Source organism: Myxocyprinus asiaticus, chromosome 36 (assembly GCF_019703515.2).
Source record: "Myxocyprinus asiaticus isolate MX2 ecotype Aquarium Trade chromosome 36, UBuf_Myxa_2, whole genome shotgun sequence".
Lineage (NCBI taxonomy): Eukaryota > Metazoa > Chordata > Actinopteri > Cypriniformes > Catostomidae > Myxocyprinus > Myxocyprinus asiaticus.
In genome coordinates this window covers 39,001,131-39,020,187 of record NC_059379.1, presented here as the reverse complement: position 1 = coordinate 39,020,187, position 19,057 = coordinate 39,001,131, and the positions used below count along the sequence as shown (strand labels likewise).

At 45.0% G+C, this 19,057-nt stretch overlaps 1 protein-coding gene across 1 annotated transcript in view; it reads right to left on the bottom strand.

Annotated features, from left to right (window-relative positions):
- LOC127427125 (SH3 and cysteine-rich domain-containing protein 2-like) overlaps positions 1-19,057 on the bottom strand; it is an 83,105-nt gene that overhangs the window by 27,812 nt on the left and 36,236 nt on the right. The window contains exons 4-5 of the mRNA XM_051674521.1: positions 2,174-2,258; positions 1,517-1,629 (exon numbers count right to left, since the gene is read on the bottom strand). Of these exons, the coding sequence (XP_051530481.1) occupies positions 1,517-1,629; positions 2,174-2,258 (198 nt within the window). The remainder of the gene's footprint in view (positions 1-1,516; positions 1,630-2,173; positions 2,259-19,057) is intronic.

The following is a 19,057-nucleotide window of genomic DNA, read 5'->3' as shown; positions in this document are numbered from 1 at the left end:
TTAATATGAAACAAATTATACTCCCATATTATAGGTGCACTCCAATTTTTAACTGGCTCTTCCTTGTTGCAACAGTACCAGTGGACTCTATACTGACACCTATAGTCGTGGATGCACAAAGTTTGTTTACTAACCGCTGCTGCTTCACATGAAGATATGTGTTTATGTTCTGTTTTGTTACCTTTAGTCAGTTTTCTTCACCATCTCATACTACACATTCCTATTATGGAAGTTCTTGGGTTAATTTCAAAAAATTTTCATGCATTGTTGTGCACTGTACTGTGACCGGACTGCCGTGACTCGCAAGCTTTCTGATGGCTTTGAATGTCATGTGCTCGCGCTCGGCACTTCATTCTGCACCATTAATCTGCAGCATGAGAGATGCAGGTCGTAGAGGTTCGTTTCATCACTCCAGCAGGGACCTCATGTTTGGACATTTTATCTGTCCATTTGCACTCATTCTGTTTGGACTGTCTGGTGGATCACACTTGTGCTGATCCATAACATCACCTACATGATCACATGGGAAGCTTGCATGTTGTTTCCGATATTTCCTGCACCCTAGGATTGGCCACATTATGCCAACTCACTGACAAGTGTCATCTCCTATCAGACATGTTTGCATCGGCTCCAGTATGATTACTTCCCCCTGTGGCGCAACTGAAAGCACATTGCATCAGCAGTGTGGGAGACCCAGGTTCAGATCCTGCATTGAAACCAGGAAGTAATCAATGAAGAGTGTGATTCAGAAGTTGCATTTTTCCCTCTAACATTACATTTTCACTCCACTGATGGTTGGGTTTAAGTTTGGAGTTTAGATATAGGGGTACAGTTGATGAAATATGCATTTCTACTCACTGTATTACAGCCTGTACAGGTGTAAACAACTCGCTTGACAACTTGCATTCGGTGCCCCTTTGTGGACATTACACCCAGAAAATGGAGCTCATGTGCCCAAACAGCAAACAACATTTACCGCTTTGGCCACTTGGGGCAGTGTTTCAAATTTCAGTGAGCACAGATCAATTTTAGCTAAAGAAAATCTACTGTTTCCGATGTCACTGTGTGATCAGTTTGACATCACTCTGGACTATACTGTTGGCTCAGGCTCGGTTGTTCTATGTAGTGAGTATATTGTGTTTGTTGTTATTGTCATCAGTTTGCTTGTTTTGTTTATGTGTTCTATTATGGTTTAAGCATTGGCTGACAGTGCTATATATAGTAAACATGTTGTTATTATTGTCATTATTAGTGGTAGTGATTAGTGGTAGTCAGTCAATTGCATGCCAGGTTTTCGTGTGTTAATAACAACATGGCAACGGCCATGAGGGGGCGACCTGCTCAGTGACAAATTAAATGGATTTTATTGGGTGACTGCAGTCTTTATCTAATGTGAGTGTGCAAAAACTTAATGAGTTCAGCTTTAAACACATTAAGGCATGATTTTCTGTAAATCTTTGAAACAATATGTCTTGTGAAACGCACTATACATATAAAAATAACTTGAAGTCATTACCTGGTAACATGGTGATTCTGAGATGTTTCCAGAGTTGGATCGACTCATTTGCGCAAGAGATGTTCCATATCGTAATGCCTCATAAACCGGGTCCACAGCACCCTTACCCTGATCTACACACACACACACACACACACACACACATACACATATCACACAACATTTAATTCCACAAAGGAACATTTTACTGCTCACAGTTTGCTCTTTAAGAGCTCAGGTAAATTCATATAGTTCTTATTTAGATAAAATAATTCTTAAACCTTAATAAGAACTCTATTGAGCTATTTCTTAAATAAGAATTATATGGAGAAATAAAAATAAACACAAACGAGTCAATAGTTCAGTCATATTACATGGACAGAATAGCTAGAAACAGTGTTTTCTTCTGCTTTTCAGATGTTTACAACTTACATTGCTCACATGTTTTCTATTTCATAATTTTAATTCAGTTCATAATTTTATCTTCCCCAAAACGTCTTCATCACTGATAATTTTGTAGAACAATGTGGCTGACAGTTATTTTTTTAAATGAATCGTTTCTGTTGTGCTACCTGAAGAAACATATATTTAATAGAATATATTATTTATACATTTTTCTTATTAAAAACATTTACGTGCAGATTGAAACACTTAAAATATAAATAAGAGAATCCTCACCTTGAGTGGGCGAAGCATCTTTATTCACACCAAAGTGATCGTAAGTGAGAAGAGGAGAACTGAAGTTCCTTTTGAAAACACCCGACTGAGAGACAGGAGAGATTGAAGAGAACAAAAACGGAAGCAACCCTCATTACAACAGTAAAAGAGCTGAGAAAACTAACACGGTATTACAGTTTGATACCATAACAGTGCCATGGTACTGCAACAGTACCTTTGTGTAAAGGTAATTCAGAGATGTTTTGTGATAATGTTCTTCATACTGTAAGGTAAATGTGCAGCGACTGGAGTCTATATTAAAATCTCTCCTGCTGACTGAACACATTTGACAGTGTGTGTGTATCACCACCATATGTCTCTCTAAGAACTAGAAGGCTTTCCAATACTTGGTCATGAGACATGTTGGAACCAATGACATCTGACATGATTGACATCACGCCCAAGAGGCACCAAGTCTGAAAACACATGCACAAATGAGACATGACAGTTACAGTGGAGGGGACGATTTTCAATGATTAACAATGAAAATTTGGATCTGTTCCCCCCTCATATAGCTATATGACTACAGAGGGCTTGGAATATAGTGCACAAGTCGTATGGACTACTTTTATGCTACTTTTATGCTGCCTTTTTTTTAAGCTTGACAGCCCCAGTCCCCATTCACTTTCACTTTGTGATTCACAAGGAGATTATTCCTAATAAACATCTCCCTTAGTGCTCCACAGAAGAAAGAAAGTCATACAGGTTTGCAACGACATAAGTAAATTATGACATAATTTTCATTTTCAGACTAAATTAGCTAATATTTTTGATATTAGCTAGTATTGTTTTTATTTTTTGAAAGATTGCTCCTCATTGAATATAGAAACATTCATTAAAGTGATGTGAATGTGAACATGATTCTAAATGATTAGTTGACCCATAACATGTCCATAACATCAAGATTTTTGCTTAAAATTCATATGATTATATAAAGGAAAGTGTATATTTTAGGTTGTGTAACTGGTCAGTATTTCTATCCAACTACCCAAGTACAATGTAGTTTTTGTCCTCGTGAGCATACTCAAAAGTGAGTTGACTATGTCACTTGTTAGATGCTCAATGTCTAAGTCTAATTGTCTTCTGAGAGAAGTACATTATAAATGTACCCCATCTGATCATCTCTGCTGTAAAAGCAGTGGACAGTCAGTTAGTAAAAGCTTATATTCCACATCGTCTTCCCTGAGTGTGTGTGTGTGTGTGTGTGTGTGTGTGTGTGCATGTGTGTGAGAGTGAGTTATTGTAGTAATTTCACTGTCCATTACCTCAGCAAAGCTCAGTGGACACATTTTACATCGGCACATTAAGCACAAACCCATGGCAAACCCCACTCCTTGAAAGATGGAGAGTTGGAGAAAAACAGAAGAGGAATGCAAATCTCTATAATCCCTCATTATCTCAATAAGTGTTGGTGAAGCTACTCTGAAATGTCATGGTTACTGGTGTAACCTCCGTTCCCTGATGGAGGGAACGAGACATTGGTGTCGATGTAGTGACACTAGGGGTCACTCTTGGGAGCCCGAGACACCTCTGGTCTTTGATAAAAGGCCAATGAAAATTGGCGAGTGGTATTTGCATGCCACTCCCCCAAACATATGGGTATAAAAGGAGCTGGTATGCAACCACTCATTCAGGTTTTACGCTGAGGAGCCGATATAAGGTCCGGCCATTTCAGCGGGTAGTTCAGCGTTGTGGCAGGAGGGACCAACGTCTCGTTCCCTCCATCAGGGAACGGAGGTTACACCAGTAACCATGACGTTCCCTATCTGTCACTCACTCGACGTTGGTGTCGATGTAGTGACACTAGGGGTCCCTATACAAAACGCCACAAGGCTGAACTGTGTTACGTGAACTGGCGGTGTGTGGTGGGCAGACTTGCTGTGTGCCTCATAGCCAGCACACCAGGTCGACACGTAACCTCCCCCAACGCAGTTATGAGTGTCGAACGGCCCCTTCTGGGGACAAGTTGACTACCCAAAGATAGAGACGGGCTTAACCCAGTCGTGGCCTCTTTTCCCCTTCTCTTTTTCCACTCCCTAAAAAAGAAGGAGGATTATCCGACTGGGCCGCCAGGTCTAGTTGGGGGGTGTCCCTCCCAAGGGGAGGACACCACGGAGACCACACCTCGCCCCAGAGAGGGGGGATATTTAAGTGGAAAAATACGTCACATGGTCTTTCCAACCATGTGGAGAGCCTTCAAGGTAGATCCTGCCCAATGGGGAAGGAGGTACTACAACATGGAGACTGGGTACTGGGCCGGCAGTGAGTCTCTCCGAAAACTCGACTGCCACAGGGCTCGGAGGAAGTCAACCAGGAACAAGTTTTGTGAACACTACTGGGAATTAACAGCGCACGTCTTCAGCTCAAAAGGAGGTGGAAGGGGCTATGTGCAAGCGATACACCCGGCTGACTATCCCGGGCTTATCCGCTTAAGTTGCGTGCCACTACCTGGGACGAAACCGGTTCCACCTGGAGGTTGTAGAACCTTGCAAAGGTGTTGGGTGTTGCCCAGCCTGCTGCTCTACAAATATCTGTTAGAGAGGCACCTCTGGCCAGGGCCCAAGAAGCCGCTACACCACGGGTAGAATGGGCTCGTAGCCCTACCGGGGGCGGCATGTCTTGGGCGAGATATGCCACAGATATGGCATCAACAAGCCAGTGGGCGATCCTCTGCTTGGTGACAGCGCTTCCTTTCCGCTGTGCACCAAAGCAGACAAAGAGCTGCTCAGAGAGTCTAAAGCTCTGCGTGCGATCCAAATAGATGCGCAAAGCGCGCACCGGACACAGCAACGCCGGGGCTGGGTCTGCCTCCTCCTGGGGCAGCGCTTGCTGGTTCACCACCTGGTCCCTAAAAGGAGTGGTGGGAACCTTGGGCACATAGCCCGGTCGGGGTCTCAGGATCACGTGAGAATAGCCCGGACCGAACTCCAGGCACGTTTCGCTGACAGAGAACGCTTGCAGGTCACCTACCCTCATGATGGAAGTGAGCGCAGTCAGGAGGGCAGTCTTCAGGGAGAGTGCCTTAAGCTCGACTGACTGCAAAGGCTCAAAGGGGGCTCTCTGTAGGCCCTGAAGAACTACGGAGAGATCCCATGAGGGAACGAGGGGCGGTCTGGAGGGATTCAGCCTCCTGGCGCCTCTTAGGAACCTGATGATCAGGTCGTGCTTCCCTAAGGACTTACCGTCAACTGCGTCGTGGTGTGCTGCTATGGCAGCAACGTACACCTTCAAGGTGGAAGGGGACAGCCTCCCTTCCAACATCTCCTGCAGGAAGGAAAGCACTGATCCGACTGCACATCTCTGGGGGTCTTCATGTCGAGAAGAACACCACTTAGCGAACAGTTGCCACTTCAAAGCATACAGGCGCCTCGTAGAGGGGGCCCTAGCCTGAGTGATCGTGTCTACCACCGCGGGTGGTAGGCCACCTAGGTCTTCCGCGTCCCGTCCAGGGACCAGACATGGAGATTCCAGAGGTCTGGGCGTGGGTGCCAGATGGTGCCCCGTCCCTGAGAAAGAAAGTCCTTCCTCAGGGGAATTTGCCAGGGGGGAGCTGTCGCAAGGAGCGTGAGGTCCGAGAACCATGTCTGGGTGGGCCAGTAGGGTGCTACCAGGACGACCTGCTCCTCGTCCTCCCTGACCTTGCACAGAGTCTGTGCAAGTAGGCTCACTGGGGGAAACGCGTATTTGTGAATGCCAGGGGGCCAGCTGTGTGCCAGTGCATCTATGCCAAGGGGAGCCTCGGTGAGGGCGTACCAGAGCGGGCAGTGGGAGGATTCTTGGGAGGCGAACAGGTCCACCTGTGCCTGACCGAATCGACTCCAAATCAGCTGGACCACCTGAGGGTGGAGCCTCCACTCTCCCCTGCGGGAAACCTGCGCGTCTGCTGTAGCATTGAGGTTGCCCGGGATATGAGTGGCTTGCAGCGACTTGAGGTGCTGCTGACTCCGGAGGAGGAGACGGCGGGCGAGTTGTGACATACAGCGGGAGCGCAGACCGCCTTGGCGGTTGACATATGCTACCGCTGCCGTGCTGTCTGTCCGAACTAGCACGTGCTTGCCCTGGATCAATGGCCGGAACCTCCGCAGGGCGAGCAGAATTGCCAGTAACTCGAGCCAGTTGATGTGCCAACGCAGCCGCGGACCCGTCCAGAGGCCGGTGGCTGCGTGCCCATTGCAAACAGTGCCCCAGCCCATTTTGGAGGCGTCTGTCATGACCATGACGCGCCTGGAGACCAGTTCTAGGGGAACACCTGCTCGTAGAAACGAGAAGTCGGTCCAAGGGCTGAAAAGACAGTGACAGACCGACGTAATGGCCACGCGGTGTGTCCCGTGGCGCCATGCCCGTCTCGGGACTCAAGTCTGGAGCCAGTGCTGAAGCAGCCTCATATGCATCAACCCGAGCAGGGTGGCCACTGCCGAGGATGCCATATGCCCCAGGAGCCTCTGAAAAAGTTTCAGTGGAACTGCTGTTTTCTGTTTGAACGCCTTCAAACAGGCCAGCACTGACTGGGCGTGCTCGTTCGTAAGGCGCGCCATCAGGGAGACTGAGTCCAACTCCAAACCGAGAAAAGAGATGCTCTGAACCGGGAGGAGCTTGCTCTTTTCCCAGTTGACCCGAAGCCCTAGTTGGCTAAGGTGCGAGAGCACCAGGTCCCTGTGTGCGCATAACACGTCTCGAGAGTGAGCTAAGATTAGCCAGTCGTCGAGATAGTTGAGAATGCGAATGCCCACCTCCCTTAACGGGGCAAGGGCAGCCTCTGCGATCTTCGTAAAGATGTGAGGAGACAGGGACAGGCCGAAAGGGAGGACTTTGTACTGATACGCCTGACCCTTGAATGCGAACCGCAGGAAGGGTCTGTGTCAAGGAAGGATTGAGACGTGAAAGTACACGTCCTTCAGGTCTACCGCCGCGAACCAATCTTGATGCCGGACGCTCGCTAAAATGCGTCTTTGCGTCAGCATCTTGAACGGGAGTCTGTGTAAAGCCCGGTTCAGTACTTGCAAGTCCAAGATTGGCCGCAACCCACCGCCTTTCTTTGGTACGATGAAGTAGGGGCTGTAAAACCCTTTCATCATCTCGGCTGGAGGGACAGGTTCTATCGTGCCCTTCCGTAGGAGGGTAGCGATTTCCGCGCGCAGGGTAACAGCGTTTTCGCCCTTGATGTAGGTGAAGTGAATACCGCTGAACCTGGGCGGGCGCCTGGCGAACTGAATCGCGTAGCCGAGTCGGACGGTCCGGATCAACCACCACGATGGATTGGGAAGCGCAAGCCATGCGTCCAAATTCCGTGCGAGGGGGACCAAGGGGACAACGTCGTCGGACGTACCGGCAGGTGGGGCCTCACGGCAGGGCGGAGCGTGAGGTGCCACAGCACGTCGTGGCCATGCTGAGTCTAGGGACATCGAAGCACTTACCTGGCTCCTTGTGACCACCCCTGGAACAGCCTGGGACGGGGGAGGAAGAGGCCTGTCCTCGTGACCCGTGGAGGCTGTCACATCGGGGGTGGATTTGTGCCACAGCTGGGTGCTCAGGGGCGGAAAGGGCACCGCTGGAGCGCCAATCCTGCAAGATAAAGCCCGTGGACAGTAGTCGTGGTGATGACCGTACACACCGGGTATGTGACCCAGGGAGGAAGGAAGCCGCTCTTTTGCTGAACTGTTGGGTACCGCAGCCACTTGGGCATGCGGCGAAATCAAACAAAAAGGCAACACAAGATTTTCCACCCGGCCCTCCACCGGGGGATGGAGTGGTCTTTCTACCAGCTCCACGTGAGTGGGTTCCCTCGTCCCTGGGTTACCCGTCTCAGGGGCGCTTCGAAGACCTCCGTGGGTTCTTCGGTGCCGGCTGTGAGATGGGTGGCGTCGGCTTCCTGCGGTGGGCTCCACGCCGGGGCCGGGCCGGAGGGGCGGGCTGCGGCAGAGCCGGTGCAGTCACCGCAGGGGGACGCCCTTGGCGACGAGCAGACGGGGTGCGGGGTCTTGAGCCGTGCCGGGGCAGGATGTGCCGGATTGCTTCCGTCTGCTGCTTTACCGTCGAGAACTGGGCAAAGTCCTCAACGGTGTCGCCGAATAGGCCTGCCTGGGAAATGGGGGCAGCAAGGAACCGTGTCTTGTCGGCCTCACCCATCTCGACCAGGTTGAGCCACAGGTGGTGCTCCTGGACCACTAGTGTGGCCATCGTCCGCCCGAGAGACCGCGCCGTGACCTTCGTCACTCGGAGAGCGAGGCCGGTCGCCGAGCGCAGTACCTGCATCAAATCTGGGGCGGAACTACCCTCGTGCAGTTCTTTCAGTGCCTTGGCTTGGTGGACCTGCAGGAGAGCCATGGCGTGCAGGGCAGAGGTGGCTTGTCCAGCAGCGCTGTAGGCCTTGGCCGTCAGGGACGACGTGAGCCTACAGGGCTTGGACGGGAGCTTAGGGCGTCCACGCCAGGTGGCAGTGCTCTGCGGGCATAAGTGCACTGCGAGCGCCTTATCCACCGGGGGAATCACCCGACCAAGGCGGGGAGCCGCTGGGGTGGCTTGCTTCCTTACGAAAGCAAACCGTGACCGCAACGTTGCCATGGTCATGTTCTCGCAGTGAGAACATGAACCATTCATAAACGCTGCCTCCGTGTGGGTCGCGCCCAGACACGAAAGACATTGCGATCATGACAATCCGAAGTTGAGAGAAAACGACCACAACCAGGAATAACACACGAACGGAAAGGCATCTTTAGAAAGACGCGTCTTTAAAAAGACGTTCCGTGTGTGCGCTCTTTTAGAGAAATACACTCTTTTAGAGGGGAAAAACGCTCTTTTAGAAAATATACTCTCTAGTTTTTCTGCCGAAGCGCCCAGGAGCGTTCTCTGCAGTGCACCAGTGCAGAGGAGGGAGAAGCTGCTGAAATGCGCCGTCAGATCCAGCAGAGGTGAATGAACAGTGCTATTCAGCTCAATGAGCATGACCGTTTGGCTCCGAAGAGAAAATCTGAATGAGTGGTTGCATACCAGCTCCTTTTATACCCGTATGTTCAGGGGAGTGGCATGCAAATACCACTCGCCAATTTTCATTGGCCTTTTATCAAAGACCAGAGGTGTCTCGGGCTCCCAAGAGTGACCCCTAGTGTCACTACATCGACACCAACGTCGAGTGAGTGACAGATAGGGAACTGTAGTTTTTCAAACAAGCTACTTATGATTTAAAGTAGTTGAACTACAGTCAAGCTACACTTTTGAAAAAGCAGCTACCTACTAACATAAAGTAGCTACCTATTAGTATATATTTTATTTATATATTTTAAAATAAGTGATCTGAATGATATCTGATAATTTAATTTCTGCAATCACAGCAGTATTTTTCTGGCACAAAATCTCTTGAGGTGTCAATATTAAACTTTTAATTTGGTTACCCAGCATGTTTGTCTACGTGTATCACAAACGGATCTTCAGAATGCCCAGATAGTGTCAAATTCTCAAAGGATTTTCAAGACAATTATAAAGTAATATAATAGAGTATATTCTGTTATATCTTGATGTTTAAATAATTCATTACTTTCAAGCTGAAATTTGTTTAGACTCAACTATACACTTTACACATAAAAAATAATGTTTGTGATGAATCATGTCTGTGGACCATATTAAGGAATTTTCCTACCATTGGAGCAATTCATGCTTTAAAGTACCACTTGTTGTTGTTTCAGCAGGGTGCAGTAAGTGAACTCTAGCTGTATAATCAACATGCAGCAGTACAGACACTTGACACTAGTGACAGCACAACATGAGAACAGACGTGTTCATGAATTCAAACACAGCTGGCTGGAATGCATTTCCGAATGCAGGAATCTCGAGCCGTGTTTTTCTTAGTTTCAAACACCAAAATGGATTGCTGTGGAAAGTAGGCAAATGATAGGCTTATGTTCAATAATATGGAAATAAATAGTATATTGCCTTCTAAAGTCACTTTTTGTATTGTCTTATCAATGCTTTACTCATCTGCCACAATAATGTAATGCATTTTAATTATCTGAATTATTATATTTATAATATTTTTAATTATTTAAATATAACTAATTATTTAATCATAATGTATTGAATTATTTTTATTTTATTTTTTTGAGTGCCTATATATACTATTTATATTTATGATTAATTAATTGGCTTATCATGTAATGAATTAGATTTTAAAAAATTATCGATTGACAGCCCTTTATTATTTATATATTTTAATTTTTTCTTTTTTTGCAAATTTGGCATTTTATGTATTGTTCTATTCATTAGAAAAAGATGGATGACTAGTAAAGAGGAAAGGTATAACTCCAAAACATGGATGAGGTAAAGGGGTCTAAATGTCTAAAAGATCTGAGGTATGCATTTAGGAATAATGTCAAAAATGCATGAACAGCAGCATTTCACTAAACATTTCACAAGAAAAAAGACATAAAATGCTGTGCTGGGACTTTTGTGCAGGGACGACTTTTTTTTAAACCACTTTTAACCACTTAACTAATCTCAACTTCTCACTTCCCAACACTACATATGAGAGAAAAGACATTTTAAAAGATTGCATTTGATTATTGCCCCAGTTTGCTCGGCTGTAAGGTGCATTTGCAGTATAATATGATATCACATCACTACAGTCTTTCGAAAAAAGTTGAGCTAACTATCATACTATTGAAACTTTTTTAGTAGCATCACTACATTTAGTAAGATCCTCCCTAACACTGTTCAATAATTGGCCAATAGCTAAAATTATAATCTATAATTCTGATACATCTCAGTTTGGCCGTATGGGAATGATGATAAACACACCAAGACAAAACTATAGGTCACACTGTAACGGAACACTGAAAACAACAGAGGTCTTATAACTGCAGATATTCATAAAAACAACACATGATGCTGCATAAGCCGCAGTGTCATATGCTGTGAGAGAGAGAGAGCGTGAGAGAGAGAGAAAGAGGAGGCGATGTGTTGTTAGGCACACAAAGAATGGTCTCTTAAATTGCTTCTTAATCATTGCCTAACCCTAACACAAATTGCAAATTGCTGATTTAACAGTGGCAACAGAATTATGATAACACCAATGCCCTGCTGAAAAAATCAGTTTATGTTGTGTTTTAGCTACTGCTCCTTAGCATCCAGTGAGTGGAAGTTCTACAGAGGGAAACACCTTGTTGATGACAATGGCCAGACTGGTTCGACTTGACAGAATGGCTATGGTAACTCAGATAACCCCTCTATACAATTGTAGTGAGCAGAATAGCATCTCAGAATGCACAGCATGTTGAACCTTGAGGCGGAAGGGCTACAACAGTAGAAGACCATGTCAGTTCCACTTCTGTCATCCAAGAACAGAAAGCTTAGAACAAATTTAGAACAAGCTATGAATTTAATTACACAAAGCACCACATGCAGATGAATGAGACAAAAGTGAATAAAAGATTGCAATATGTCTATGCTTTGAATCACAATACACTAAACAATCAGAATAAAGAAGTTACTTGTGCTGTACAGTGTAATGAGTAGGGATGACGGTCTTTGCTAATGTAAAGTAGCGTTTAATCCATGCATTGAACATCCCCAAACTGGTAAATTAATCCTCTGAAAATCCTGCCACAAAATGAATAAACTCCAGCTACTTCATCACAACCAGCTCACGGCTGGGAAAGAACATAATGCATGAACATTCGAGGAGACTTCTTGGGTGTGTTCCAGTAAGAAGTGATCATGCTCTGAAGTGCCCAGTAAAGGCAAGATATACTGTTTGGAACACAGACATACCATGTCCTTTTAGAAACCATGTGATTGGACAAAAGTTCTCCTGTGCATTGCTTCCTCTAACACACAGTCATGACAAAGTGTTACTGGGGTGACTTTTTGCCTTCATGCCATATTCCACTAATTTCAGAGCATTTCATTACTTTACCCAAGGCTAAATTTCAAATGAATTAATTTACGATCTGTCATAATTTACTCATTGCTTTGTCATTTAATTTTTATTTTGTTTGCCGCGGGCCACAAACAGCTTTCAGAATGTCCGAGTTGCAGCAAAAAAATGAGATAACACCATAAAAATAACATAAATCATAAAAGAAATTCTCCATCCATGCGTTATATTCCAGGTCTTCCAATGCCGTGTGATGGCTTTATGTGAGGAACAGGTCTAAATGTAAGTCTTTATTTAATGATCACCTCTCCTATCTATCGAACCAGTCAGATGCCGACCCAAGCTCACTGAAACATTTAAAAAATGCAGCCTCAAGAAGCATTACGACAGCTTTGATGTTAGTGATGTCAAGTTTCATTGACTCTCACGTGTCTTGTGATTGATTGTGGCATTCAAATGTTTGGATGTATTTTTTTAATGAGATGTGACTACCTTCTTGCAGAGAAATATTGTCAACGATTAAAACATTCGTTTCACTCTGTTCCTCACAAAGAGCTATTGTGTGACTTTGGAGGGCTTTAAATGGACTCAAGAATGGCTGCTGCGTTGCGAGCTCCGACACAACATGGTAGTGTTTTGTTTGTTTTGTTTACAATTCTTATGTTTTTTGTCTTGGATGTTGTCTGCCTTATTGTCTATGACAGACAAACACTTTTGGACATTGGTTCAGCAATTACACACCGTAAACCGGATTTCAAATTCCTCAATGCCGACCCGCTGTTTAGAAACACGCAAGCGGAGCCCTTTGTCTGGACAGCCCGGACGCGAAAACGCAGGAGGAAAAGGGGAAACAGAGCCGGTGTTCTCATCAGAGTAAAACGCCGCGCAAAGCGACCCCCACTACCCAGTATTCTACTGGCAAATGTTCAGTCTCTGGATAACAAGCTCTGCGAGCTGAAAGCGCGGCTCTCTTTCCAACGAGAGACAAGGGTGCTGCATTATCTGCCTTACGGAAACTTGGATGTCTGCGGAGATTCCAGACTCAGCCATTGAACCCGCGGGGTTCTCCGTGCACCGAGCAGACAGAGCGAAAGACCTCTCAGGTAAAAGCAGAGATGGTGGTGTATGTTTTATGATCAACAAATCCTGGTGTGATCAGAGGAACGTACATTCTATCAAGTCTTTCTGCTCTCCTGATCTGGAATTTCTCATGCTTCTGTGTCGACCATTTTGGCTACCAAGGGAATTCACAGCGGTCATTATCACTGCTGTGTATATCCCGCCACAAGCCGACACAGACCGGGCACTCAAGGAACTGTATGGGATTATAAGCAAGCAGGAAACCGTGCACCCTGAGGCCGCGTTCATTGTGACCGGGGACTTTAATAAAGCCAGTTTCAAATCAGTCGCACCAAAATACCACCAACACATTAGTTTTAACACACGAGGGGACCGGGTTTTGGACAATTGCTACTCTCCCTTCTGGGATGGCTACAAATCCCTCCCCCGCCCCCCATTTGGCAAATCGGACCACTCTTCCATTCTGCTTCTGCCCGCTTACAGGCAGAAACTGAAACAGGAAGCACCCACCCTCAGAACGATCCAGTGCTGGTCAGACCAATCAGACTCTACGCTACAAGACTGTTTTGATCACACGGACTCCGCTTCCGGTCCGCCTCTGATGACGACATCGAGCTTTACGCTGATAGCGTAATGTGTTTCATCAGAAAGTGCGTAGAGGACGTCGTTCCGACCAGAACAATACGGATCTATCCGAACCAGAAGCCATGGATTAATAACGATGTTCGCGCTGCACTTAATGTGCGGACCTCTGCTTTTAATTCCGGGAACGTGGAGGAGCTTAAACAAGCCAGTTATGCCCTCTGAAAAACTATCAGAACAGCAAAACGTCAGTATAGGAACAAGATTGAAGGACAGTTTAACACCACCAACTCTAGAAGCATGTGGCAGGGAATTAACATCATCACGGACTTTAAAGGGAATAAAAACTCTGCCATGAACATCGCTGCCTCTCTCCCGGATGAGCTAAATACTTTTTATGCTCGTTTTGAGGGAAATAACACCGCCCTCATGGAGAGAGCTCTCGCGGCCGAAGCTACAGAGGTTAGTTCACTCTCCGTCTCTGTAGCAGATGTAACCCGATCCTTCCGACGGGTGAATATCCGCAAAGCCGCGGGTCCAGATGGCATTCCGGGCCGCGTCATCAGAGCGTGCGCGAACCAGCTGGCTGGTGTTTTTACGGACATTTTCAACCTTTCCCTCTCTTTGTCTGTAGTCCCCACATACTTTAAAATGTCCACAATTGTGCCTGTTCCAAAGCAATCAAAAATCACTTGCTTAAATGACTGGCGTCCTGTTGCTCTGACCTCCATCATCAGCAAATGCTTTGAGAGACTAATCAGAGATTACATCTGCTCTGTGCTGCCTCTCTCTCTAGACCCATTGCAGTTTGCTTACCGCAACAACCGCTCCACTGATGATGCCATTGCATCTAAAATACACACTGCTCTCTCCCACCTGGAAAAAAGAACACTTATGTGAGAATGTTGTTTGTAGACTACAGCTCAGCATTCAACACCATAGTGCCCTCCAAGCTTGATGAGAAACTCTGGGCTCTGGGCTTAAACAGCTCGCTGTGCAGCTGGATCCTGGACTTCCTGTCAAGCAGATGCCAGGTGGTTAGATTAGGCAGCAACATCTCCTCATCACTGACCCTCAACACTGGAGCCGCACAGGGCTGTGTTCTCAGCCCACTCTTGTATTCCTTGTACACACATGACTGTGTGGCAACACATAGCTCCAATGCCATCATTAAGTTTGCTGATGACACGACGGTGGTAGGTCTGATCACTGACAATGATGAAACAGCCTACAGAGAGGAGGTGCACACTCTGACACACTGGTGTCAGGAGCACAACCTCTCCCTCAACGTCAGTAAGACAAAGGAGCTTGTGGTGGACTTCAGAAGAAAAGACAGAGAACACAGTCCAATCACCATCAATGGAGCACCAGTGGAGAGAGTCAGCAGCTTCAAGTTCCTGGGTGTCCACATCACTGAGGAACTCACATGGTCCAACCACACTGAAGTCGTTGTGAAGAAGGCTCATCAGCACCTCTTCTTCCTGAGAAGGCTGAGGAAGTTTGGAATGAACCGCCACATCCTCACACGGTTCTACACCTGCACTGTAGAGAGCATCCTGACTGGCTGCATCTCCACCTGGTACGGCAATAGCACAGCCCACAACCGCAAAGCACTGCAAAGGGTGGTGCGAACTGCCAGACACATCATCGGAGGTGAGCTTCCCTCCCTCCAGGACATATATACCAGGCTGTGTGTGAAAAAAGCTCGGAGGATCATCAGAGACTCCAGCCACCCGAGCCATGGGCTGTTCTCACTGCTACAATCAGGCAGGCGGTATCGCAGCATCAGGACCCGCACCAGCCAACTTCATGATAGCTTCTTCCCCCAAGCAATCAGACTTTTGAACTCTTGATCTCCCACGATCAAAATACATCAGCACTGCACTTTATTACTCTTACTCTTATATCTCACACCGGACTGTCATAAATTATATTATTATTATATTATATTCTCTCTTAACAACTTACTATCAACCGACAGCCTGAATGTCAATACAGTACAATACAACCTACTGTACATTCTATTTATACTATATATACTTTTTTTTATTGAATAATGTGTATCTATATTCTCTATATTGTGTGTATTGTATACTGTACATTGTATGTTATTATTTGTATATTGTGTTGTGTGTAATTATGTGTATATTAGACTTTAAATTGTGTTGGGTAAATTTGATGTTTATTGTAAATTGGTATATGTCTCATCACTGTCACGACTGCTATGTTGATCGGAACTGCACCCAAGAATTTCACACACCATTGCACTTGTGTATATGGCTGTGTGACAATGAAAGTGATTTTATTTTATTTGAAATGCAGTATTTTGAATTTCAAATCCTTTGAAATAATTTTCCGGCACTTTTCATTCATTTTTTGGAATAAATTAATGTGACAATACTTGTACAGGCTTATTATAGAAAGAGAGAGAGAGAGAAAATAATGTTTGCAAAATAGATTTTTTTTTTTTTTTTTAGCTTTATTAACTGTAAATGTAACACTATTTGCTGATTCACTTTCGATTCATTCTCCTAAATGAACATACTCTTATGAATTATCTCGTGGTTCAGCCCATTTTGGGTGAGGTATGCCTGACAGTTTTTTGGCTTGATCAACATCATCCCTAACAAATCTCATCTCTGTCTCTGTGTATTAAGTAAGAAGGCTGCTAAGGTTGGTGTAAACGCAACTCTTTCTCTCAACAGACTAGAAGACGGAGATTTAACATAAGCTCTTAAGCGCTAATATAAGCCACCATGAAATTTTGCTTTGCTAGCTTTTCAGTCTCTTTCTAGCTGAAAATGAGATTCCAGGAGCATACACTTTTCTGTATCCTATAATAATAAAGCAAGGTTATCCATCCATTAAAGGAATTCTCATCGTTTACTCACCCTCATGCCATCCCAGATGTGGATGACTTTCTTTCATCTGTTGAACACAAATGAAGATTTTTAGAAGAATACTGTATGTCAGCTCTGTAGGTCCATACAATGTGATTGGTGGAAATTCAGAAATCACAACACAGTGGGTTTTTTTCCCCATTTGCTGAGGTATTGAGTACTCTTGCAAGTAAAATTTTGGTTTTAAAAATACAAATTTCTCTTGAAATTCTATTGTTTTAGAGAGATGAAGGCTATTCCGCATTACTTTTTTGAAAAAAAGAATCTCTAACCAGGATAGAGAGGGAAGTGGATGGCCAGATGCACAACAAAAAGACAAGTAAATCACAGTCTCTAGTTTGAGAAACAGACTCCTCACAGGTCCTAAACTAACAGCTCATGAGATGGATGACGTAAGCTCGTTGGTAAGGTCACGCGTCACGTGGAGGAGGAGGCAGGAAGCGCGTCATTGTTTACAATAGAAACTTGCACAGAGCACAGACCAAGCGCCGTTCACAAACCAAAACAGTCCAAAACAATTTCAAAACAATATAAAATAAAATAAAAAATAATTTCCAAATACTAATAATAAAAAAAATTAAACAATGACGCGCTTCCTGACTCCTCCTCCATGTGACGCGTGACCTTACCAATGAGCTTACGTCATCCCTCTCATGAGCGCATGTCACAGAGATGTACAGAAGTGAACATTTGTAGTTGAAAATATATAAGTATTGTTTTGTCATGAGTTGTGTGGATTATTTTGATGCGCCCTAAATATGCATTTTGGACTGTCAAAACATTTAGTACATTCCATGCATTGTTTAGAGGAGGAGGCCTGAAATGAAATCCTAAAAGTCTTAAATCTGTTTTGATGGAGAAAGAAACTCAGATACATCTTGGATGGCCTGAGTGTGAGTAAATTATCAGAAAATCCGCAGTTGCAGCACCTAAACAGCTTAGAAGATGTACTGAACTGTACATTCCGTACATTCCGTTCTGTACACCGCAGTTGCGGTGTCGTGGGACACTTAGTCGCACGGCCAAAGACAAGCTGCAGTTGCAGTGCCTGGATGGCACATTTGTGCTGCCAGTACTGTTTTTATCCAAATAAAGTCATAAAAGTACCTTACTTACCTGCTACTCCATGTCACTGCCCTGACCACGAGCACATATAGTGAACACATATGTTGATGAACTAACATACAGAACATGAATAGGGAGCTTATGTTTTAACCAGCAGATGCTGAAAATGAACTGTATGCAGAAACTTGAGTAATGAAGCTTGGAATTTGAACTTAGTGAAAAAGCCTTATAGTGTAGAAAGGCCCCACTGTTTAGAAAGCTTCATGGTCCTATACTAATAAAGTAATTACTAGTTCCAGTGACCCATAGTAACACAAATCTCTCCACTGTAATGGCGACAGATGATTCTTATAAAATGAAATGTGACAGCTGAATACTGAAATAATACCTTGATTTGATTTGATAATTTATTGTATTTGAGAACAATCTGTATTGAGCTGTTAGTGAAATACAAAAATTTTATGAGAAATGCCTACTGCTAAGTGTCAGAGGACACATAGCAATGATGATGCTTCCCCTTTAAGGAAATGCAGACCTGGACATATGAGAAAAGAAAACAGAGCATGATTTGACGTGTGATAGGAGTGAAAACACAACGCAAGAAGCATCATCTTTATGGATGATCGGACCCCATGCACTGAAGCATGTGCATGAATATTGGAACCTGCTTCCCCAATAGGAGAATGCTCAGGCATGCAAACACTGTGGTAACATTTGAGAATGTACACCTGTAACTGGGTGGCTCGATCGCCATGATGCGAAACGCACAATCACTTAACATGACCGGTGAGAACCGAATGCTCTAGTAAAATGAATGTTGCCGCTTGAAGCAGTATTGTTGCATTATAAAGCTTATGATGAACACAGCATTAGAACATTGGAAGCAGAATGCCTAAAACCTCATATACCACCAGCTATTTGCATTGACGATTGTTTCCCAAAAGAAGAATAGACTGAGAACTTAGCATATTTCCCTGATGGAGAACGGCTGGGGACGAGCGTGAAAATCAAGGTGAGTGATCATACAACTTGAAGCGACTGGTGCTTGGAGAAGCGTGGTATAGCGTGTAACATGATGTGTGTTTCACTCATATGCGTGTGTGTGAAAACACAGAAGTATGCAAACAATGAGAGGCAGTTGGCAGGTTTATAAAGCCTCCACTTTATATTATGATTGGATGTGATGCCCGATGAATGAATCCCGAGATCTTCCTGCTAGAAATGTAAGTGCAGCGTAGTTCTAGCAGGAAGACTCGCAGCTGTACACCATCGCACCATAAGCTACGTAACTCCTAGCCAGTCATGCATCAGCCATCATTTTATAAGTCTGCTTATAATCTATCACATTGCTGT